The 26,363-nt window shown below is 35.5% G+C and overlaps 3 protein-coding genes across 3 annotated transcripts; 2 read left to right on the plus strand and 1 right to left on the minus strand.

Moving 5' to 3' along the window:
• Positions 1 to 486: 486 nt before the first annotated feature.
• On the minus strand, positions 487 to 5,879 carry LOC134228501 (uncharacterized). The gene is made up of 3 exons (XM_062710152.1): positions 5,192 to 5,879; positions 1,337 to 1,435; positions 487 to 1,079 (listed from the first exon to the last, which is right to left on the minus strand). The coding sequence occupies exons 1-3, from the start codon at positions 5,724 to 5,726 to the stop codon at positions 676 to 678; spliced, it is 1,038 nt and encodes a 345-aa protein (XP_062566136.1). The 5' UTR covers positions 5,727 to 5,879; the 3' UTR covers positions 487 to 675.
• A 4,943-nt stretch (positions 5,880 to 10,822) lies between these two features.
• LOC134228507 (myophilin-like) lies at positions 10,823 to 17,001 on the plus strand. Its single transcript, XM_062710159.1, has 4 exons — positions 10,823 to 10,981; positions 15,275 to 15,411; positions 15,591 to 15,804; positions 16,461 to 17,001. Exons 1-4 carry the CDS (start codon positions 10,931 to 10,933, stop codon positions 16,620 to 16,622), a joined length of 564 nt encoding a protein of 187 aa, XP_062566143.1. The 5' UTR covers positions 10,823 to 10,930; the 3' UTR covers positions 16,623 to 17,001.
• A 1,172-nt stretch (positions 17,002 to 18,173) lies between these two features.
• On the plus strand, positions 18,174 to 24,694 carry LOC134228502 (myophilin-like). Its single transcript, XM_062710153.1, has 4 exons — positions 18,174 to 18,335; positions 23,437 to 23,552; positions 23,732 to 23,936; positions 24,272 to 24,694. Exons 1-4 carry the CDS (start codon positions 18,324 to 18,326, stop codon positions 24,455 to 24,457), a joined length of 519 nt encoding a protein of 172 aa, XP_062566137.1. The 5' UTR covers positions 18,174 to 18,323; the 3' UTR covers positions 24,458 to 24,694.
• Positions 24,695 to 26,363: the final 1,669 nt, after the last annotated feature.

The raw sequence follows: 26,363 nt of genomic DNA on the forward strand, positions 1-26,363 counted from the left end.
GATAAGTTTAACTTGATAAAGTCTAAACTTTTAATGTAACATTTACCAATAGAATGTTCCTTTTAGATTAACCTTTCCTTATATCCCGAGCTAGATATCATTTCTTCACAATAATAATAACCTACCTGTTTTTTAAGCATTGATAAGCACAGATGCTTCCAGTTTATAAATATCATAAAATGTTTTACTTTTATATATGTTTTGTTACGATAATGTTGAAAATTTATAAACAAACTTGAAATTGGATCGACTCAGTTTAAATCTTTATAATCAAGCAAATTACACGTTATTGTTTCTTATCATTTACTGTCATAAGGAATCCTAGTGACCAATTTAAAAAAAAAATAGGCTACATACAAGGCGTAAAATAAAATATTGTTTGTTTGCAGTTGCCTACCGACCCAATGAAAATGCACCCAACCCAAACCTTTTAGCCATTTTATAATATTTATTTCATCCCCCCCCCCAAAAAAAAAATCAGGATATTGAAATTTTTTTATTTTCAATTTTTGTCTTTATCAATCAGTAGTTTATACTAACAGTGGAGCAAACAAAGATTTTTTTAAGCTTGGCTCCATTGCTCTTTTTTCCAGAATGAAAAAAAGTACTTGTATATGAATGATAAGTCACCTGTCAGGACCCTCTCTTCATCGCCACCAAACATTTAAAACTCACTTATTTTACTTTAATGCCAGAAAATACTACTTCATGGGCCCAATCTGAAAGCAAATGGCTTCCTAAAGCAAGCCTAATATCGACTTGATCCCCTGGTTTTAGGCGAATAATGAGAAGATTTGATGACGCTATGGCTTTGGGTACACCATAGGCGTTGGTCACAATCCTCTCCTTAGATTGTCCATTGACAAAGATATCGGCATTAAAGGTGTGGTTAGCATACGTCAAAATATTACAAAAGAAGAGATACGTCCCGTTTTGGGGGACTGTGAATATTCCAGTTCTTGCATTGTATCCACCACCCTGACTGTCAATCACGTCTGTGAATACAATTTTTTCTCCAATGGTCCAGTTCTGTTTGGTTTGCGTTCTCCCAGCCGTGAAGCTAATTCTGGCATTTACATCTAAAATTAAACAAGATGTGTTTCTGAAACACTGATGCTCCGAATAACAGCTCAAGGTCAAGCTCTTTTTAAAATGAAGGTTAAAACATTGCTACCCGATAAGAAGTTTTGTCAAGCGATATTAAAATGTGAAATATTACCCAAGCACCATGATTTCAAATTGGGATTTTATGCATCTAATTATCGGCTCTGAGTTATTTAGAAATTGTTCAATTCATAATTTTTTGAAAGGGTGGGGGGAACGACACTATTATTACCTGTTTCTAAGTATTGGATCTTTGTCTGCATTTCAGATATGGCGAGGTTTGTTGTCATTTCTCTATTCCTGGAGTCGTTTGTTTTACGATCTATATTGACTGCAAAAAAAGAAAAAAAAACATCAAAATGCATTTTGTTGATATATTTGAAAGTAATGTGATATTATCAAATCTATTTCTTTATGCGTGAATTTATTCGTTTTTAATTATTTTTCATATCGTTTGAGAAATATAACATTAAAGTTTCATTAACCAAAAGTTCTATTGAGCATCTTGATTAATTTGCCTGAGTAAAGTTTTATTCTATGAGTTCATTGGCTCTTTAATTTCTTTGGTTATTTTCTATTTTTTCCTCCAATATTAAATGCATTTTTCATTACAAGTATAAATTTCAGTGCTTTACCTGTGTATGTCAGAGCAGTATAACGTTTTCAAGAAAGAAGTTGTATTTATAATCCAGATTCCATCATATGCATCTTATGGTATGTAACATATATTTGATTATGTGTTTCCTTACCATTTAAAGATTCGATTTTCGTAATTATTTCGATTGCATTGTATTTTTACATTCAAAGTTGTCACTGAAATAGTAATGAGTCTGTAAGATTTCAATTTGAATCGTTTACAGTGCACATTTTTTCACAATTTCTTTAATTTTGACTTATTATATACTTTGTTTATTTTTTATCAATGCCTTTATTTCCTGAATAAATGATGATAACATAACATCTGCCTTATTGCTCGTTTACATCACTACTGTAACAACAACATTATAAAATGCAATTGCAAAATTCTATTATCCACCCCTGCTGACTTCTTAAACTTTTGAACAGAAACACAGTACTTATACATTGTTCAAGCGGTTAAAAAATCGGTTATCTAGTTTGTAAGGTATGCCTGAGCATCATGGAAGTTTGGAAACATGGGATGATTTGCATAATGGTCGACACTTGCTATGCATCAGTTATCCTGGCTTATTTCAAACTCTGACATACCAAACCAACTATAGACAGCAAATCCTTAAATTATATTTACCTTTATTTATTTGTGATTGAAAATTTGTAAATATCAATTTAAAAGTACTGTGTCTAATATAAATGAAAAATGAGGCTACACTAAATAATTTCATTTGTCGGTGCCCATTGACTTCATGCAGTTACAAACACAGCTGCAAGAGACTGATATGCATACATGTATTAGTCATTAGGCTCCTGTCTTTTCACTTCGCGAAATTTCTATATTCAGGTGTAAATATCACGAAATATTTACATTTCAATAACTGACTCCATGAATGTTTAGTGATTTGATTTCTTGATAATTAAACCTGAATGTAAATTTCGACCTGTGAAAGGTCAAGTGCCCGATATGCATGTCAATTTCGTGTGGCTGTCTTTGTGTCTGAAGTCAGTTGGCGTTAACTGTTGAATTTGAAAAGGGAGGCCTCGTGTATTCGACAGCATTCTGAGTCTTTCAGGTGACCTATTGCTATCCGTTTTCGTCCGTCGTGTGTTATCATTTGAACATTTTCAGCTTCTTCTCTGAAACCACTGAACCAATTTCAACCAAATTTTTCGTATACAGCATCAATGCGTGAAGGAGAACAACAATTTTGAATTTTATAGTCTCCCCCTTGGGGCTTGAGGGTTGGGGCCAAAACCACTAAAATTAATAAAATTTTAAAATATCTTCTTTACTTCTGGACATCAAGCAGTCTAACTGTTGGCATGAATAAAATGAGCATTGAGATTTCTACCAGAATTGAGAAATTCATGGCCCCAGGGCCAGGGGTTCTACTGCTAGGGTTGATTATATAGTGAAAATGCATTATTTCTTTGAAAATCTTCTTCTTTGCTGCTAAGTAACTAAGTCCATAGTTATGATGAGTAAGAGTGCTTCTACCAAAATTGTGAATTTTATGGCCCCAGGGTCAGGGGTTCTGTTGTAAGAGGGGGGCTCTAATGATTATATAGTTAGAATGAATTATTCCTATGAAATAGTTATGATGAGTAAGAATGTCTCTATCAAAATTGTGAATTTCATGGCCCAAGGATCAGGAATTTTGTTGTTATGGTGGGGCTCTATAATGATTATTTAGTGAAAATACATTACATCTTTGAAAATCTTCTCTGCCCTTGGGCAATAAAGAGATGAAATACCTTTATAGTTTTAATAAGCAAGGGTTTTTCTTTCAGAATTGTGAATTTCATGGCCCGAGGGTCAGGGGTACTATACAGGGGGGAGGGGGATGGGCTCTACTTAAATACTGAAAATGAAATGTTTGAAATCTGCTCCTTGGTATTAATCAAACATTTTTGATAAGCAAGTGTGCCTTTTCCAAATTCTGCAATGTGTGGACCTAGGGTCAGGGGTTCATGTGAGGTAGGGACATTTCTGGTTATTTCTGAATATTACTGATTAGTTGAAATGCATTTTTGTTCCCCTACCCTGCCTATGGGTATTAAGTAACCAAACTAAGCAATTGTATAGATACATGTATGAATAGCAATTGTGCATCTTTTCAAAATTGTGAATACCATAGCATCTAGCTTAAAACATGAACCATATTCAATCATTTGAAAGTTGTTCCATGATGCTCAGGTGACCTATAAGGCCCATGGGCCTCTTCTTTAAATTTATATTTACAATCTTAAAATATCACACATCAATGCCTAGAAGGTTGTTTTTAATGCCAACATCAACGACAGTTAGAATTATGAGATAATGAATACATGACAAGCAAGCAATTTTTATACCACATTTCAAACTATTGTTGATGCTTTGGCATATCCAACAAACTAGACATCGATCCTTAAGGTAAGTCACTCGTCAGCTTTTTAGAAAACTTCACGCAGAACCTCTAACTTCAAAAATATTTATTAAAATTCAATTTTTATAAAATAATTATATTCAACAATGTATATTTTTTAACAATCAAAGAAAAAAACTGCTCAAAAATCTTCAAAGAAGCAAGATTTATTAGGGACTATTTTTCGTGGTGGAAGGATATTTAGCAGAAATTTCTGAAAATCTGCACATTTATTAAATTTAACGTCTTGAAACTTTAGCCTCACATACTTTTACTCGGAGAATATTTTCGGTTATGATATTGATAGGAATATTTGATATAGGTCTTAATTTAATTTTTTAGAATAAGTTTTAGATCTTCCTTCAACAAACTCTGCCAAAAACTGGAGATATATCAAAGAAGTCAAGATAAATTTTACACCAAATTTTGCCTGAAAATCACATATTTTGTCCAATATTTCAAAATTAACATCACTGACCCAAACTTTTTCTTCCATTATTTTAAACTTCTCGATACTTATGACTGATCAGCACTTAAGTCATACAAAGCTTGATATAAGAAAATATTATATTGCCTATTTATTTTTCTAATACCAAAAATATGTTATATTTTAGTGCAAAAAGGTCAAATAATTAATTACGCGCATTAATTTGCAAGATTTGATCAATGATAAATATTATTCAAACTATTTTACGTAAAGTAAGAATAAATTTGTTGCCATGGTTACAGCTGAAAAAATATAATAAGAGATAATTGTATAAAAGTAACAGACTAAAGGGTTAAAATTTAAGTGCAAATAGGTCATCTTAAATGTACCATACATCAGTGCGATGCACACTGACCCCCTATTTTCTCTGCGATTTTGAGTCACACTTTATGAGTACTTATCCAAAATATACTTCTCAAAAAATCCTTGATATAAGAAATTTGAGGAGTGACTTACCTTAAATCAAGTGACACAACTTTCACCGTTTTATCACAGAAAAAAACAATAAAAAATGTAAATATTTTAACATAGTTTAACAATTATTAAATAAAGAGGCACAAACCTATCATTTCATTTGATTCAGTGATGTTCTTCTGCAGTTCATCAAGTAACAAAGAATTGTTTTCCTGATGTTGTTCAAGATGTCGCAAATCCCTTCTGACGTCATTCAAAGAGAGAGAAATATAGTGATTCTGTTTCGTAGCAATGTCAACAGAATTTCCAAGCGTCGTTATGTTGTTAACTATGTCACGTCTGTTTTGGCGAAACTCTTGCTGAATTTCAAAACTTATGGACTGTTTCATCGTGTTCATGCTTTGAACACTATTTGAGAGGTCGTGTTCAAAATTTTTCAGTGACTTGTTCAAGAAGTAAATATTCATTCCATTGAGTTCAAGAGACTTCTTCAAATGGCTAATATTATCTGCGAGACTGGAAATGTTCTCTCTTGTTTGTTGCATTCCTTCATGATTGGTCCGATTGCACAAAATGGTAAACTGCTGTAACGTTTCCATCTGGTGTCGTAGATTTTCTATTTCACTTTTGTGTACTTTTCTTTGCTCTCTCAGCTCACTCTGAAGAAAGGTAACTTGGCTCATTGTCGACGCAAGTCCTTGTTTCAGGAAAACGACATCTTGTAATAGATTATGTAGTGTCTCTCCTTCAGATTTGGAAACTGTGCCATTTGGTGGAACGGGCGTGCTACGTGGCTTTTGCTGTTGAAAAAGCAATGCATCACTCGCCTCTAGACAACAAATTAGCCGAAATATTAAAGAGGCGTACATTCTGTATTTTTTCTTATAATTCTTACTTTAGGAAGAAAACAGAAAATGTGACATATATAGTTAAGTGACACTTAAAGGTAGTTAAAACTTTTTACGTTGCACTGTATCTATACGACGAGGAATTTTACGGTAAGACATACTGCTTTATCTGAGCAAAATTTTATCTTTGTTTTCAATACAGTATATGGAATTTATATGCATCTGCACAATAACACAAAAATTTCTCTGTATATACGTAAAATCGTGTTTACCTTAAACATCTATATAAAATTGTATTGATTCATAATATTTCTCGCCCAAAAATTGTAATTTTTAAATAAATTCCATGAATACTTTAACCAGGTTAATCGAGGAGAAGGGTATATAAATAATAGAAAAATTCTCACTTCATGATAAAAATGGTTCTCCTTGAACAGGGACCTAGGAGTATGCTTCCCTTTTGAAAAACATTAACCTCAGCCATAGTGGCCACGGTTTGCATATTTAAATGTGAATTTTCCTGCAGCAAGATCTTTCTTTGGATTTCCTACTTTAAAAAGTAGACCTTGACCTTGGATATTAAGCTATATCAGAATCAGGTACAGTTTAAAAACATTGGTCGTGCTACAAGAGGCACCATTATTCTTTTTACTTATTTAGTAATATCAAATTTAAGTGTTACATGTACAAGAAAAAACATTTTTAAATATGCCAAACGGTCAGCATACAATTTCTTTCCGGGGAACAAACGCTACTGATATTCGAGTAAATGTCTAAACGTGATTCAATGAAGGGTTGTTTACATTAAGGAGAGGTTGACAACTATTGTTCACTTTCTCCCACTCTCCATATTCCCTCTCTCTCTCCCACTCTCCTCTCTTTCCCCACTCCCTCTCTCCCACTCCTTCTCTCTCTCACTCTCCACACTACCTTCCCTCTCCCTAACTCTCTCGCCAACTATCCACACTCTCTCTCTCTCTCCCCTTCTCTCTCAAACTCTACCCACTCCCCATCTCACTCTACCCCTCTCCCAACTCCACATGTCCTCTCTTTCCCCCACTCTCCCTCTTTTCCCCACGATCTCCACTGCCTCTCTCATCCTCATTCCCCTCTCTGTCTCCCATTCCCTCTCTCTCTCTCTCCCTCACTTCTTCCCTCTATCTGCTCATTCCCCCACTCCTTATCTCACCCCACTCTCCAACTCTCTCTTCAACTCTCCCCAATCCCTTTCCCTCTCCTATTCTCCCCATTTCTATCTCCAACTCTCCACACTACCTCTTTCTCTCTCCACTCCCTCTCTCCCCCAACCGCTCCTTTCTCTCCCACACTCCCTTTCTAACCCCCACTCCTCACTCCATCTCTCTCCCCACTCCCTCTCTCACTATCTCCAAACTAATTCACTACTCTCTCTTACTCTTCCCACTCTCTCTTTCTCTCTCAAAGCCCTCTCTCTCCCACTCCCTCTCTTTGTCTCTCTTACTCCCCACTCCCTCTCTCACCACAACTCCGCAGTCCCTCTCTCTCCCTACTCTCTCCCTACTTCCTCTCTCTCTCTCTCTCTCTCTCTCTCTCTCACCCCACTCCCTCTCACCAACTCCCCCTCATCTCCATTCTCTCTCTCTCTCTCTCTCTCTCTCTCTCTCTCTCTCTCTCTCTCTCTCTCTCTCTCTCTCTCTCTCTCTCTCTCTCTCTCTCTCTCTCTCTCTCTCTCTCTCTCTCTCTCTCTCTCTCTCTCTCTCTCTCTCTCTCTTGACATCTCTCTCTCTCTCTCTCTCTCTCTCTCTCTCCTCTCTCACCTCCCACTCCCCACTCCCTCTTTTTCTCTCTCCACACTACCTCTCCGCTCCCTCTCTTCTCTCTCTCTCTCTCTCTCCTCTCTCTCTCTCTCTTCTCTCTCTCTCTCTCTCTCTCTCTCTCTCTCTCTCACCACTCTCTCTCTCTCTCTCACACTCTCTCTCTCTCTCTCTCTCTCTCTCTCTCTCTCTCTCTCTCTCTCTCTCTCTCTCTCTCTCTCTCTCTCTCTCTCTCTCTCTCTCTCTCTCTCTCTCTCTCTCTCTCTCTCTCTCTCTCTCTCTCTCTCTCTCTCTCTCTCTCTCTCTCTCTCTCTCTCTCTCTCTCTCTCTCTCTCTCTCTCTCTCTCTCTCTCTCTCTCTCTCTCTCTCTCTCTCTCTCTCTCTCTCTCTCTCTCCCCACCCAGCTCCCTCCCCCACTCCCTCTCACTCTCCCAATTTTCTCCCAACTCACTCCCTCACTCTCTCTCTTCCCACTACCTCTCTCTCCCGTTTTGGCCAATTAGGTAAAATAGCCATAGGCATTATAACCGATTGTAATGATCATTCAATAGCAGAACAGAATAGGGCAATACAGGAATGTGTATTGAACTGTGATTCAGCTCATATCAATGGCGGATTTAGACGGGGACCAAGCCCCCCAATTGGCTTTGCGCCCCTCCTCCGAACTCAATCGCCTTTACAAGAATCCTGTATCCGCCACTGATATACAGACTAGAATAGAATAGAATTTATTACCATATTAGAACATATTGGGCATATACATAATTATCATCCCATTTACAAGGTATCAGCTTGAAATCCCATTTGGATCCTTTTTGTTGTACCATGAAAATGTGTGGCTAATGCACTAATGCACTTATCTATATGTGCAATTTTGTGCTGTCATCGAGACAGCGCGTTAAAAATGTACATGAACATTTGAGTCTACCATGGAGAATATTGACCCTTGACCTTGGATTTTTAGCCATATTTGAAAAACTTTAAGTGTTGAGTTGCCATTACGGGGCATCAACATCTTGTTTGAATCTAGTGATTGATTAAGCATCTTCGACTTAATTGAATATTTTAAAGTCTTGAATTTTAAATTAAAACATTGCATTAAGGTGCAAACAGCTAAAAACCAAGGGAAGTTTACTAAATAAGAACAACTCTAGAAGACTAGTGTACAAAAGATTTCGGAGAGCGTTTTATATAAAATATTTTTCATCACTTTACATAAAATCGAAATCAACCGGAGAGTGAGATTTTCTTTACATCGTGAATATTTACATGACTGTATATGTATAATAACTATCATATAGACATTCCATTATATACGCTATTTTTAAAGATGTAATATTTTACCCCATGTAAGAAGTGATATTTTCATTTTAATTTAGTTTATCAGATGAAAATCTGTACTATTTAATGATATTATATACTGAATCTGATATACTTAATTTAATTGTGTTTTCTTTTATCATTCTATGGTTTCTATGCTTTTGATCCAGTGTGTAGATGCACTTCTCAATGTCAAACTTAATCACAAGTCATGTTACATTATCCTTAATATAGAATTGTAATCAATGTTATCATTTTGTAATAATTGTTCATGCCCCCTGTGGGCCCTTGATTGGTGAATAAACATATATACATATACAGTTTGAAAACATTGGTCGTGTTACAAGAGGTGCCATTATTCCATTTAGCTAGTGTTATTTAGTAACATCAAACTTAATGTGAAACATGTAAAAAATAAAATGAATTGAATAAGCAAAACGGTCAGCATACAATTTCTTTCCAGTGAACACACGCGACTGATATTCGAGTAAATGTTTGTCTAAGCGTAATTCAATGAAAAGGGTTGTCTAAATTAAGGAGAGGTTGACAGTGGTATTTTTTATGAAATAACTTAGTCATTGCGAAAGCGAACTGGGTCTAAAGGAAAAACCTCTGATACATTTTTTTTATTTTGAGATTGAAGGTGACCCAGTGAACTACAGCCAAAGGATAAAAATAGACTCATCGTCTTTATTTTATTTCAAATTCTGCTAAAATAAAAGATACCTATCTTTTAAATTATATGTTTTCTTTGCTTCAATCAATAGCAATTTTCAGAACGAAATCAAGTAGTTCTAATTTCAAATTTTGAAGAGCAAATTTAAAAATTCTCTTATTTTTAAATTCATTTATTTTTGTACTCAGGCATGTTTAGTCAATCCTGTACGAGTTATCTTCCTTACAGCAGTAGCTTCGGATATACATGTAGATTCTCTCTCTCTCTCTCTCTCTCTCTCTCTCTCTCTCTCTCTCTGTGAATTAAGGTCACCCATTCCATAGACAATAATAAAGACTCGTATAAAACAGAATAAATTTGTAACTGAATTTTAAATTACTTGTAAAACATGTCTGATCTTTACAGAATAAATGAATGGACCTTTAAAGACAAAGTTCACTACAAGCTGGAGCAGATTAAACTTCGTCATACAGAATTTAAAAATTCAAAAAACATGGACAACGGAACTAAAATTATGTGTAAGGATTATCCTTTCCACACCTGCATGTACATAAATGTTAAATTAAACAAACTATTTAAACATAAAAGATATAGAATTTCATACTTTTCCCACGTTTACGAGTATGTGTTTTCATTAAGGTATTTAAAAGTTATTAAAACTACATGGGTGGATAAGTTAGATTATGGTACACGTAATATTTATGCACTCAGTTAATCTGAAAAATGAGATAATCGCGTTGTGTTTACGAAGTCTGTATAAATTTAAGACATTCTGTTCCAAAGATTACCATGTGTCAGAGACTTTTAAACAATACAATTGCTGTGAGATGTATGGAATATTTTACCTATATAATAACTGTTTACCTCAACTAACATTGTTTCTCAATGAGTCGCTACGAGGCATTTAGTCCTTTAATTCTTTAATGCATTCAAGGGGCTAGAATTCACCGCCTACGAACTAGTGAAATCCATATAAGGACAAAAAAATTAAAATATGCACTTTCCATCAAAGGCATTTTTTGTTTGACGTAAAATTAACACCTTATCGCGGAATTTTATTCTTTAGAAAAGTCCCTCCTATAAATAAAAACTGACCAATCAGCGCGCGACTTTCCAGTATCACGTGTACATGTGAATCACACGAAGTGGCCTCAAAATATTGTTTACTTTCTCAGTCGGAAGCCGGCGACGTGAACTCTGTGGGATATTTAAAGCAGATCTGGTCCAGATAGAATCCTCATCTCAAAAAAATGGCATACAGAGCAACAAAGTCTGGCCTGGCCGCGGAGGCCCAAGGAAAGGTAAGGGTGTCGGAGGGGAGCAGGTGTCCAGCTGTCACGGCCGGGATAATGCAGTGGTTATCGACCACAGCCCAGACAGTGATGGATTATAAATTAGTGTGAGACACGTGGATTAATTATGTCTAGTAATACCGATGGCGCGGATCTAGTGTTTTACTACATACAGTTTTATAATTTGTATCATTTATATATATGATATTTTTTCTCATATTATATAATTGGATTCTTCAAATTATCTTTGGATTATACAGTTATAGAGATCGGGATTAATGAAAAAAGAGGATTGACTTTTCATGTGAAATATTCTTTAAATCGCTTCAAGTTTACCTTCGATCTGTCTAGACCGACAGATTCAATTATTCAGGGCGAGAGGGATAATCTTTTCAGGGACTTTTACTGTTTATTCAAGATGAATCCCATGCTATGGAGACGAGACCCCTTTTGACACAGCACTTAAGAAAATTTTAATTAAGAACCCACCCTGGTCTCTAGTCAAACATTATCGTGTATTCAACGTGATCTGCTTTACATCAAAATGCCCTTTCTATTAAGCAACAGTCTGGCATATAGCAATGCCCAGAGAGAACGTTATTTTGTCGAGGTTGACATGGGGAATTAACAATACGCCGGAAAAAGATTGACTTAGGGGATGTTAGATAAGTACATAGTCTTCCTGCCAAGGGGTGACGGGGAGGGTAAAAGGGGGGACCGATTTACTGATTACATTTCTGATAGTTGTCAAGATTTTCTCTTACACGCTCTTTAAAGTTCAGACTACCTTTGTGTAAATGTGTCACATTTTGTTAAAGTCTGATAACCTAGCTTTCATAAAATGGTTAGAACTAATGAATTTTTCACATGCTTAGAATAGTTGTATCCATCGGTTAAAATTGTAAAGTACGTAGTTGAAAACCACCATTTATAAGGTGGGGAGTTGCAGGAGATGAGGATGGTTTGCGCTATGGATAACGTGTATATTTTGGGAAGTAGGTGATATATATATGTGAGAGCATAGAAAAAACATCTTTTTATTTGTTGGGGACTGGACAGGGTGTGTGTGGGGCAGGGGGGGGGGGTATAGGCCTATACGTCCAAAGTTTTGCAAGGGTGATAGAGACGGAATAGGTCACTCAATATATGTGTGTAAATCTGTTAAGCTATCACTTAAGCTCATATAATACAGAGAAAAAAACAAGACTATATAATAATGTCCTTATTTTATACAATCTACATCCCTTTAGAGTTCACGACTTAAAAAAAAAAAACAAAGACGCCTGCAGTTGCGTTGCAGGATAAGGAAAAAAACACGGTCTTAGCAATTTCCTCGTGTAAAAATCACACGCCCTTTGTTAAATTGTATATGTTTTTTTCTCTCTTTTTAATGTTTTGATCTATAATGGGATTTTACAAAGCAGGAAATATTTGAAAAAATAACCTTCCTCTAGCAAAATACGTAAATAATTCAATATGAATTGACGATTCTCAAGCGGCTAATGATAAAGTCAATTATAACTCATACACAGGAATGTTAATTTAGTGTATAAAAGAGACGGAAATACATCAGATGAGAATGATGAGTGTTTGTAACTATAATGATATAGTGTATTGTCGAATGATTGCGTCTCCCCGCTGAGTTAATTTACATGTAGAGAGCTACATGTGTATCTGTATATGTGTGGCCTAAATAAGTCGGCTTAAAGTGCAGAACGGAAATAAATGGTTGCTCTAACAGAACATATCAAAAGAGTATATAATTTATGATTTTTATAAAAAAAAAAAAATCACAAGTGTGCAATTTTCCACCACGCCCAAATTATACTTTATACACAAGTTTTATTGCCTCTTGAAGCAGTCTGCCCTCTTAAAAAGCTTCCCCCATTTCTCTTTTAATCAAACCCCCGAAACAGGTTTTGATGGGGGGAAAGCAAGTTTATCAAAATCTGCAACAGGTTTTTATCCGCACAGCCGAGACAAGGAGCGATTTGTTTGTCGGCGGAAAATATCTCGAGAATGTTTACATTTCAGTGACAGGCCACGGCCATATCAAATGTGTGGCCGTCACTGAACAGGAGAATGAAATATAAGGGTGGATCTAAAGGGGTACTGGTCAGTCACTGGCTACTGGCCTATGTAGGGGATAGATTTAGTGGGGTGGGGGTCCACTAACCTGGCAATTATAGCAGTTGATCCAAAGGACTGTCAATTAGTTGGCGAACTGAAACCCGTGGTGGATCCAGGGGTGTCACTGGCCAGGCGCGAAAGAAAAATACTGTAGATAGGATGGATTCCAAATGTTTTAATGGCCATGATTCCTAAATTTCATTTACATGTTACACTTTAATGCTAAAATTTTTGCTATTATGTCAATGTAAAGGAAGGGGGGGGGGGGTTACAGGTTGCTGATACAGTGGAACATATAATTCTGTCTATAGTACAGATTGTCTCGTTAAATTTCTGTTAGAGATATTATTCAGTGTATCATTCAAGGCGTTGTTCATTGATGAACATTCGTAAATTCTTTCGTGAATCATAGTGCCCGCAAGCTTGGTTCTAAATTCGATGAATTAGCGCCAATCCACTCTCTAAAGAAAATTTCACAGTAAATGAATTGACCCATTTTTTCGACCACTGCCCATCTTATTCAAAACCATTCTAGATAAGTATGACACACCGGACGTACGGTAATATTCCGTTCAGAATATCTCGGAAGGATATGGGGGGTTTGGCCATTACAATGTAATTTCTCGTGAAAAGCAATGTCATTTCTCCTTTACACAGCAACCACTTATTTTTCTATTTTTGCAAGGGACATGAAAGATGCAAATTTGTTTACTGGGGAAAATATCTTAGCTACTGATAAATCAAAGAAAATTTTAAAGCACAATATAGATTTAATGGAGAGAATTTCAATTAAGTTCATTTTAGTATCCTATTTGCACATTGTCGACTTTATATAAAAGCCCTCAGTTCAATTTGATCGAAGTGTCACCGACACTGTTTAGAAAGTCAATAGGAATACGTTTGTTATAAAACATTGCCCCCAGGGCAACGAACGAATAAACTTAATATAAAGGTAGCAAAAAATCGAAATGTGATATATTTAGTCGTTGTTGCATTAATGTTAATCGACGGGAGCGGATCATGGGGCGCTTGAAAAAAATATTCAGAATATTTCAAATATGATTTACTACGATAATTGACGAACGGATGAACTGATGGAATTTAGAATATGTTCCAAGCATCTTGAGTCTCAAGTTATGTGTCACATTTTAGATGTATGTATTTTGTTTTCACAACATGACAAGGTCTATGTGTTTAGGAACACTTGAATAACATGTTTATTCATATCAACCAAGAAATAAAAACATGAATTGAACTATAGGTGCTTTATTCTGTTAAGCTACAAATGTAGGATATCGTTTTTCATGTCAAATGGCTACGTTCCCTCAACTGGAATAAATGGATTTAGAACATTTATACCAACGAAAAGTGGATTCATCCTGTGTTCAATAAGATATTTATTTTCTGTTTCCTATGCTTGTTTATTGGGCACCATAAGCTGTTTTTAAATACCATTGACTTTTAAAGTACATTTCTCAACACAGGAAGGGCTTATATTTTTTCTGCATCGGTTAGCCTCTTTAATTTATATAAATGTACGCAAATCCATTTTCAAAAACTTAAAAACATATTAATCAGCAGAAAGCACATGTTATCAAGCGATTGACGTATTGAATGAGTCATGCATTGTCATGCATAAAACATGTGTATCTGCAGATATTTTAAAAAATACTTGTTATAAATTTTCGTGGGTAGTGGAATGAAACTGACAGAGTAAGAAGCCTTTGTACAGCAATAAAACGGTCGTAAAAATAAACTTTTAAAACACGTTCAAATTTCTTATTAACACGATAAAGGGAAAAGCAATTTGCTACATCGTTTATCGCTCTGAATGCGTGAAATTCATTGTGATAAAACTATTATTACAGTGTTATGAGATATCTTTATTATGATTTTAATGCATGTTAAGTGTGCTGAAAGAATTTGAACTTCGGATTCCATTTTTAAGATGTCGAGTAGAGCTCGATGGTCATCTAGCAGGCATCCAATCTCAGAATTTTAATATTTTATGCGACCGAATGTCAGTAGATGCATCCGCAAAAGAAAATAACAAGAGCAATACATCAATATCTCAGAAAATGCTCACAATGAATTACTATGTATAACTTTGAGAATAAAATTGCATCAATAAGGGCTACAATTGAATTATAATTTGATAATTTATTCTTTCAGATCAAGGGCAAATATGACCAGGGTGAAGCACAAAGAGCCCTCACATTCATTAGCCAAAAGATCGGAGAAAGTTTTAACACAGCGGGAGACATGGACAATTTCCAGAGTCAGCTCAAGGACGGTGTCAAACTCTGCAAGTAAGTCGACCTTTCTTATAAGTCGAATTTGAATATCGGTTATTAAGATATAGTTTTAACATATTGTAAAATAACCTATAAATATCAGAAGGAAGGAATAGTTAATTCTCGCCTTGTTGTGTATTACTTGAAATGTGCAATAAGTGCCAACTTTTAATCCATACTATATTTCTTTTCAGATTAGTAAATGCAATTAAACCAGGGTCCGTTTCAGCGAAGAAATATGAAAAAAGCCCAACTTTACCGTTCAAACAAATGGAACTTATTGGTCTTGCCATTGATCAAATGAAGGCATTGGGAGTCCCAGATCATGAAATGTTCGCCACAGTAGATTTACACGAGGCCCAGAATCTCCATCAGTGTGTTATTGGAATTAGTGCCCTGGCCAGAAAGGTACAAACATTGTTGTGGGAGAGTGGAGTGAAGTAAAGATATTTTGTCGTGGGGGGGGGAGTGGCTTGAAGTAGTGATATTTGGGAGGATGGCTTGAAGTAGTGATATTTGGGAGGATGGGTTGAAATAGTGATATTTTGGAGGGTGGCATGGCTTGAAATAGTGATATTTGGGAAGGTGGGTTGAAAAGTGATATTTGGGAGTGTGCTTGAAATAGTGATATTTGGGAGGTTGGCTTGAAAAAGTGATATTAGGGGAGGATGAAATAGTGATATTTTGGAGGGTGACTTGAAATAATGATATTTGAGAGGGTGGCTGGAAATAGTGTGAGATTTGGGAGGTACGTGACTTGAATTAATGATATTTGGGAGGTAGGCTTGAAATAGTGAGAATTGAGAGGGTGGCTTGAAGTTGGGAGGATGGTTTGAAGTTGTGACATTTCCCGGAATATTGTAAGAATCACACAATTAACTGATTTATAATGAAAATCACTTCCCTGTAGTGCAGCTAAGACCGGTGTAAGCCGGCAATATATGCATTTTGATTGAAGCAGGAGACGCATATATGTAACCTTATTTCCTCCTTATTGTTATTTCCTAATACTACGAAGTGAATGTATAATAAAAATGTAAGAAGTCTTTGTGTCTGGTTTTCAGATTGGTGCATATGGACCTAAAGAGGCAGAAGCTAACAAGCGTGATTTCACGGAAGAACAACTCAAAGCAGGACAGAATATCATTGGTCTACAGATGGGAACTAACAAAGGTGCTAACCAATCCGGAATGAATATTGGAAATACCCGGCATATAGTCGACTAAATCATCCAATCAATTTTTTGTTCAAGATATTCGCCACTCAAGTTAAGGTTAAGTTTCTCTTCAGCATTTATACTGTACTGAGTATTTTGCAGAGGTTGGCTTCTTTAAAAATCAATGCTAAATGTAACAACGGGCGATGGTAGATTTTAATAATTGTATTTGCTACAGCTCAGCAACATTTTTCAGGCAATTCGACCAATTTCTGTCATGAAAGCAGGCTATTTGTTTTTATTTGCAATAATGATTAGGGCAAGGAACGGGACCAATGATGATGACGTCATTCACTTTATGTCATAAACCATTTTATTGTTATTTAGCTATATTAATTTACATTTTTTGTTTACATGGTTTATATAATAAACTTTTTTATACATTGAAACAGTTTTATATGGATTATATTTATCAAGGTTTTTCATTCCATAATATCATCAGAAAACTCGAGGTATTGTGAGCAATGAGCTCACTAAATGATACCACCACCCCCACCCCCGACTGCCAAACATGTATGAATATCATGGCAATGTCCATCAGAAAAAAAGACAATGCCTTGAATAAACTACAGCAAGGAATCCCACCTTAGAAAATCTGTATTATTTATATACTGTAAAATCCTTCATTTCGTTGAGTCTCTTTGAGCTTACCATTTGATACATGTATATATGAACACCAGTTATAATATTGGATATTTTATAAATTTCATAGGGAGAGGGAGATAATTGTGGGTTTCTTCATGCCACAAACAACACTTTCTAGGATTGAGACTAGATACAAGAATAATAAAGATGCCTTACAAATTATCTTTTTTAAATAAAATTAGAGTCCCTGCAGTTCCAGGTGGCACCAAAGTAGCCCTAGTCAAGGGAGATAATCAGGTGACCTTCAAGGTTCCTTGGCTTCCTTTTATATCTTCGCAATGAATCTTCTGCTGTTCTTATAAATTCTCAGAAAAATGTTACAAAATTTTCCATATAGAAAACTCTTGAACTTGAATTGAGAATCTTCATATGGCGATACTTTAGTTCCAATACAAAAAAATAGGGGGGGGGGGGGGGGGGGGGGGGGGGGGGGGGGGGGGGGGGGGGGGGAAAGAAGAGATCCGTATGTTTTATTAAAGATTTTAAAAGGGGCTTCAATGAAACAGCAACCATATGAGAAGCCAGCACAAAAAAAATGTACGATTATAACGTCATTACGTTAACTTGCTTGATTAACACACCCTTTACTCCCCCACAATGCTACAAAAGTCAAATTACACACATGTATACTGCGCAAAGATCGACAAAAATATTTTCTAGCAATGCAGGGGCGAATATTGGAGATTACCAGCTCAGCGTGCACAGTAATGATGTTTTTCTGAGATACAAGAAGATAGGAGTAAAAGCCGATCAGGACGTGCACGAATGTTCCATCGCAGTCTGGGGGAGGGGTAGGTTCTATGACGTCACAGTCTTCCAATGAAATATTCTTTACCTGCATAAAAAATATATATAAATCATCAACAACCATTGTTTTTATATATATTTACCAGAAAATACAAAACATCACCAAAATAAAGTTATTAGGTGTTTAGGATTGCTAGGGTTCATCTTTTCCAAGATTCTTTTCCCCCTCGATGTAATTTAGAACCGTCCTCGTCAATAACTTCTCCAAGAAATATTAGTTCTTCAGACGTAATTTGTTACTTTGAGGATATCCGACAAAATGCCTGCAAAGGTGAGTAGATTTCATTTCAATGACAAAAATTAAAGCAAGTTTTCTATCATTCTCAAAAAATTCTAAATAGCATGACTTGACTGTCGATTAGAAACTCCGAAAAAAAATCAAAAAAATCAAAAAAATCAAAAATTGGTGATCATTGGTTTGTTTGAAAACGAATGATCTTTGTATGTATGGTTCTGAAAAAAATCAATTTGTTTTAAGAATCTACTCTAAAGTCCCTCAAGTTGTTTTCTTGCTGAAAGTTATGAATGAACTTTGCAAGCATGTGTTACAATTAAAGCAGGCAAAAATGCGTTTTTCAGCATCATTTTTTTTAAAATACTTAGATAAGTTTGGTGGTAAAAAAAAAAGCTTGAAGTCAAATGATCTTTGATAATTAGAGAAATTCTTTGGTAAGTTTTTTTTTAAATCAAATGTTGCGCTTGTGTGAATTTTTCTAAGCACAAAAATTTCAAAAGAGCGAAACATGTACATGCATATCATTCTGTTTACATGCAGTACATTTAGATGGAATGCTTTTTCCCGTTTGTTTTTCAATATTGATATCCGGAAGAATTTAACTGAAACATAAAATATACATCATTACAATGTTATTAGTCGTACGAATATATACCATACTTATCTTGCACTCTTAGAGGAGGGGGTGAAAGAATGGAGTCATTATAAGATAGCATCAGTAGATGACTTGGACTTCATGTTTTTTAAGCTGCTTTGGCATTCATTTCTGATGTAAACACGATCATTCTGCGCCAAACACTGTGTATACGTCATAAAAAATGGTTTCCATGCGTGCTTTTTTCTGGCTTATCTCCGTTTTCAAAGGCAATAAAATTGTATTGAGGCAAGATATAACAAAACGTATAATGAAGATTCTTTTAATTTGAGATTCTATAGGCAGTTATCTTGGCATTTTCATTACTCTTAATTTGTTTAAGCATTCCAAAGAGCAAAGAACAAACTCCCAAAAGACTGAATTAATTAAACACACATGGGGTTTATACATTCAACATTAACTTGAAATAATCTTTTCATGCAGTCTTTTTTGCAAATTAAATTTAACCTGCCAAATGCATGCTCAATCATCTGCCAGAGAATTCCTGAAATATGGGGCTATTTTTAAAGCATTGCAAAGAATCTGGCAAAAGCCAAAAGGTACACATTTCAAAAAAAGATATTTTGGGATGCATGTGGGAGACGAAAACTGAGCCTTAAAACATAAAGGCAACAGATATCACCTGTAAACCATTTTTGTTGCTCATTTGGCAAGTAAAAGGGGAAAGTGGAAAGTAAAAGGGGAAATTCGTGCTTGAAAAAAGTATTAACTCTTGGCTTCTTTATTTCTCTCAACAGAAGTTTCATGACGTCGTTCCATGTCGAGACAATGTGTTAATCTTGAGGCCGGTATACACGATGAGATTTGTAGTATAATACAAGTATTATAATACTTTTGTATTATATTATGTACACACGTATAAGATTGTAAATAAACTATTATTCCCACGTGTTTTCACCTGTCATATTTCTCTCTCTGTCAAAATAATAAAATGATAATAATAATCTCTGCTTCTAGCATCTCTTTTGTGGTAGTTACAGCTTGATATATTCCACAAGTCCTCTTCCACTTCCCATAAAAATTTATTAATCCATATATACATGTGCTTTATTTAGTAATGATATATATAGTGAGTACATTTGATTGGTTGAAAGTGAAAGGTGAGTTAAGACTTGTATTAGGAAATAGAACATTGCTTATTCAATACAATCTTATAAGATTGTGAAAATCTTATGATACACTGTATTAAGAGTGTATACACAGTAAGATTTTGCATTATAATACAAATCTTATAATACAAATCTTACCGTGTATACCGGCCTTTAAATGCCCTTCACATGCATCGCAACTAAACATGTGATAGTTTGACCAAGATGATTATTTAGCAAGAATCAGAGATATTGAAAACGATTCACAATAAGTCGTATTCATTCATTCTGAACTATATACATGTATATGGAATAATGATTTGGCTAGACATGAAAAACGAAGGAAGAAAATGGTGAGCACATTTTGACAATACTTGTATTAATTAAACTGCAGTAAAATGAGACCCTGAAATGCTTATCTTGACCCCAGGACACGTGATTATCTCAGATTCTGGTGAAAGCTTGCAGTGAATGTCACTTTAGATTTGGCGTGTCTGTGTTTGAAGTGATAAGCGCGTGCTGAATAAGATAGAGTGCAAATGTTTCTATCCCGTGTTCGGGTGATAATTCTTGATTAGTAAAACAGGTGTCAGTAAATGCATAGATTCATGAAGATTTAGATAGAAAGCTAAATATTCTACTTATGTTGGCATACAAAGCCCTGAATTGAAAGAAGATAGAGAGAACTTGAGAATTTCGTTGCTAGTCATGCAAAAGTTCAAAATAATACAAGATAAATACGTCAAAAATGTTGTATAGATATATGATTAATTACAAAAATTAACAGTTTCATATCGAACACAGTCAGAGGCATATATCTGAAATAAACAACCCCTGGTGATAGGCCCAGACAACCAAACCGCTCGTTCGCTCAGTGTAAACAGGTCGGTGTTTGTTGAATGATACTCACCGTAACCCGGGCCGCGTTTGTTTCTGTTTCCATTCAGAAGATGTGGGGTTAATTACTTTGTGTTAGGATATTTATCCATGTGAGCGATAGTGTTGCTGAGATGTGTCAAAAAATTGAGCTCTCCTGCAGAGCTCAAGATTTTGATTTTGCAGGGCGGAATTTTTGTACAGAGAACATACTCAGACTTTGGGTGTGTGTGTGTGTGGGGGGGGGGGGGGGGGGGGGTGATTTCTAGAAAGTTGGCTGTTATAATGGATCCTAAATTAATAGGTTGAATAAACAATGGCTATATATAGGTTTGTTTCTCATTGGCAGATACGCAAAGCCCGGACAATGCACTGTGTACCCCCTGTAATCGAACTCAGAAGAAAGCATTGTATATACAGTTTGTACCCATTACAGCGATATCTGAAGATCAAATCATACCAATCTTATTATTGAATCAAAAATCAAAATAATTTTAAAAGACATGTAAATAAAAACTTTAAACAAAAAATATTGCTTCATTTGGGCGTCATGATGTCTGTAGAATTTTAAGTTTTACAAACTCTCTCCCTAGAAAAACAGATAGAACGCACTGATAACGCATGCGCAGTGAAACAGTTGTGCACCTCATCGCATATGCCCCACTTCTGTAATCTGTGTACCGCAGGGTCTTTAACTTCCTAATTTTGCCCTAGACATGCAAAAATATCTGACTAACTTCTTAAATATTAAAAAAAAACATTTTCTCAAACACAGACATACAAAGGCTAATTAGGGTCATGTCCTCGAGCGGCCCGGCGTACTGAATGGGAATTCCACAATGGATTACTGCATTTGAAGGACATTGTATAAAAAGCACGTTGATGTGGAATCACTTTGAAGGAAAAATATTACATTTTCTATGGATTATACAAATCCTCACTAGTTAATATATGTAGCAGATACGGACTGTTTAATTAATTAACACAATGATTATAATTGTTGATCCAAACTTTTTTTTCCTTCTGAAAAGACCTTGGACAAAACTGGAGCTTTATCCACCACATTTTGCATGACTGGAATATAGTCACAACCATACTATATATGGGCCGTACAGTTTACTTTAACATTATAGATCCGCCTCTGTCCTTACTCCTTTGGTCAGTCACATACATAGTTTGTATGGTGCCAATATTATCCTAAATATATTAGGTATCTTTTATCTGATATATCTTGTCAAAACAATGCATATGCCAAGACTCAGCTGGAAAAATATTTTGTGAGGGCACATTATCGAGGGCACTGGCCGTTCACATTTAGAGGAAAATATTATATGTTACTTAGGGGGGTCAGTGGCCATGGGGATTACGTGAAGAGAAATCCCTCCGCTGATGAGTAAATTGACAACAATGCTGTTGTTATTCTGTCTACATGTATATATTATATAGTCAGCATGTCTGACTACATCAAAGCGAGGATATTAATTTATAGATTCATGGTCACTTCACTGCAAAAATGAAAATCATGTATAACATAATGCTTGAGTTAAATTTAGCAAATTGCTTATAGGCACGTTCTATCACAGATACATGTACGTTGGAAAAAATACTTGCATGGACTTTTACACTTTGCACAAAACTCTTCAAAAAATTGATTTGGTGAGATCTAAAAAAACTCGAATGGAGTGTTTGAAGTACATTTTGAAGTGTTGGATATTTACTTATGGGACGCTTGTGGCTCGCGTTTGTGAGTGAAAGGCAATTAAACATTAACATGGTACAGCCCCTCCCTCTAAAACAATTTAAAAAGTTGAAAGTTCCTGCATATAGCATACCATTTTATGACTATAATTCGCGCGAGCAATTTGTCCTCATATACAGATAAAAGAAACCAGACGAGATTACTTGAGATCAGACAAAAAAATTGTTCACGAAAAATCGTAGAGAGATTTTGACGAGCAAGCGTTTTATTACATAAAGTGCTGGGTCAGCACCGTCATGATTTCATATACGTATTTACACCCATCAGTAAAGTTACACAAATATAAATAGATAAAACCGCAATATAAGGCTTAACGATACAAAACACGGCTACCTCAAGTGTAGATCGAGAAAACAATATCCCGGACCACCCTCTACATAAATTTTAAGATTAAAAATACTTGAATCTGCAAAGGTCAACGGAAGATCTTGTATACTTGAGAACAGGAATCTATCTATCCCTTGATATATATATTGAACACCAGAGAGGGGTGGGGAATGGAGGGCTAAGCACATTAATTTATGATTCATACCCACTTTTTTTTTTTTTTTTTTTTAACTGAAAGATTAAACCAATTTATTTACAGTATATTCATGTAAAATTTATGACTGTCAGAAAATTGGCAGAGGGGTGGATAGACCAGAGACGGTCTATCGAGAGAGAGAGAGAGAGAGAGCGAGAGAGAGAGAGAGAGAGAGAAGCTAAATTTTCCACTTTCATTCAATTAATTTTTTAAAATATTTTTTGTTTTAATTTTAGAGAGACAAGGAGCTAGAGGCTCAGGCCCTGGACTGGGTGGAAGCCAATTTAGGGGAACCAGTAGACAGGAAAACCCCGTATGAAGATGTTCTAAGGGACGGAATCATCTTGTGCAAGTAAGTCCATTACAACAAGTGAGGTTTATTATAAATAAGCTGACAAGAGTTATCTCGCCTGTAGATAATGAATTTAGAGTCCACAAGGAGACCTTTCTCTCTCTCTCTCTCTCTCTCTCTCTCTCTCTGAATATATATTTTTGAAAGCCACCCAATTGATTTTTCTACTCTTTTTTAAGGTTGATGAACAAACTTATGCCTGGATGCATAAAGAAGATCGATACGAAAGGGGGTGGTTTCGCTCTCATGCAGAACATTGAGCGTTTCCAGGAGGCAGCCAAAAAATACGGTGTCCCCGTCAATGAGGTTTTCCAAACCGTGGACCTGTGGGAGAGGAAAAACATCCCCCAGGTTACCCTCTGTATCCACGCCCTGGGACGGGTGGTACGTACCTTTAAGGTTTTTTTAAAAAGGTCAAATTTCAAGGTTACAAGGTCATGAATCATAATATATTTGGAAAGGTCTTGTCACAGTTAATTTGTCCCAGTACATACAAAATATGAAAGACCTATCTCTTCTTATTTTAAAGTTCTTACCAATTTGAAGGCAATGTTAAAGTTTATGAAAAGAAAGTCGAACTTCAAGGTCAAGGTTAAGGGGTTAAAAATCGTAGTGTTTTTGGAAAATGGAAATTAAGGTCATGTCATATGTAATGTACATGTAAAATATAAAAAGCCCTATCCCTTCTCATTCTGAGATATGTGTATATAATTTTTCAGGCGCAGACACGATCGGATTATACGGGTCCAGTGTTAGGTCCAAAGATGGCAGAAAAACAAACTCGGGAGTTCTCGGAAGACCAACTCAGGGAAGGGAGAAACGTCATTTCCTTACAATACGGAAGTAACAAGGGCGCAAGTCAGGCGGGGCTTAACATGGGCAAACAGAGAATGATCAATGATTGATGCGCATGCCCAAAATTTTAAAGTGACTAAAATTATGAAAAATGACATTATTTTTTTTTATTTCTTAATTTTTTTCATTAGTTAAGTTATTTATTCTTTACATATCAGATTTTTTTTCAAATTTATGTGTAGACAATTTATAATCTGCATTCTGTCGCGTGTATTCATAGAGAATATGTAACTATATGTGGAAATTTATTATATTTTGAAGTGTATTAAACACTATCAAACAAAGTCTGCCATCTCATTCTTTACATCAAGTTGGTGTACATTGTTACATCAAATTCGAAATTTCGAAAAAGATTATCAAGGTCAAAGATAGACAACTCCAGGAAGTTTTTTGTGTATACCAGCTTTTTTCAGCGAGTTCTTTTTTGAAACACTGATGCGCCTATGGCGAGGGTTAAAGTTTCTCAAATTAATGCATGTGACACTTTATGGTCAACAGATGAAGCTATAGGACTTGGGCCAATAAATACACTCTATACATGGAGTATATGAAAAGAAAATGAAAATTATGATCAAAGTGTTTTAAAACGCCTGCCTGCCATGTGGACTATAGAGCGTCTGCTATAAATAAATCGCAAGGAGTTGATCCCTATGTCGCGGGCTCGAATCCCACTGGGGGAGGTGGAAACCGGTCCTTCGGATGAGACCGTATAAACCAGGGTTTCTGCAGCTGCGTCGCAGCAGGTGCATGCTAGCATGAAAAAGATCCCTTCTTGCAAATGTCCCCAAGTGCCGATCTCGAGTATAGGACAAATTTTCCGCCAGCAAATGGTGGCCTCTCCATATGAGTGAAAATTGTCGAGAACGAGGTTCAACAGCAAACAATCAATCTAAAAGTGCATGGGTCAAACTAGAAGGTGGATGTCAAAATTGTTAGTATTCAAATTAAGGAAAGTCGTGTATATAAGGAATGCACCTGTGAAATATGAAAGCCTTAATACTACATGACTTGTATCTGTTAAAAATATTAGTAAAGGTCAAAGTTATCAAAAGTAGTTTAGACTCTAAAAAGGTCAAGATCAAAAATACTATATAACAAGATGTGTTTGTGAAACACTGATGCCCCCGTATGGCAACATAACAAAGATGAAGCTTTTCATAATTGCAAATTTAATTAAATAGTACCAAAAGTAGGGTATTCTCACTGGAAAACAATTGTGAAAGTTAAAAGTAACCAAATGTTAATTTTTTTTTTAAATAAGTACAAAAATCTCCAAGGTCAAGGTCAAAATGTCAATGTAATAAGTATCGAATGAAAGGTCCTGCCACATAGAATACTTATGTTGAGCATGAAAGCCCTAGCCCTAACCATTCAGAAGTTATGGCCAACGTTCATTTTTTTTTTTAAAGTAGGTCACATGTCAAGGTCAAAGTTCTTGTTATCAAAAAATTTAAGAATCAAATGTGTAAAGTATGAAAGCACTAGTCCTAACTCTTTAAAAGGTATGGTCAAGGTTTGCTTTTTTAAAGTATGTCAATCTCAAAGGTCAAGGTCAGGGGGTTAAAGTTCTTGGTATCCAATGAAGGGTCTTCTCACAAGAATTATATATATTAAGCATGAAAGCCCTTTTACTTACCGTTTAAAAGTTATGGTCAAGGTTAATTTTTTTCACAAGTACGGAAATCTACAAGGTCAAGGTCAAAGGGTCAAGATCCAATACGCACAAACATTACATATGTTATAAGCCTGTTCAAAAGATATGGCCAAAATAAAATTTTAAAATTTTCATGTAAAAATGGGTCAAACTCCAAGGTCAAGGTCAAAATGTCAAATGTGGTGGTACCAAAGAAAGGTCTTGTCATAAGAAATATACATATGAAATATGAAAGTCATAGCTCCACTAAATCAAAAGCTATGGGCAAGGTTAAAGTTTTTGCGGACAAACAGAGAGACAGA

Source organism: Saccostrea cucullata, unplaced genomic scaffold (genome assembly GCF_032062105.1).
Source record: "Saccostrea cucullata isolate Sc308-1 unplaced genomic scaffold, CSIRO_AGI_Scuc_v1 ctg76, whole genome shotgun sequence".
Classification (NCBI taxonomy): Eukaryota; Metazoa; Mollusca; class Bivalvia; order Ostreida; family Ostreidae; genus Saccostrea; species Saccostrea cuccullata.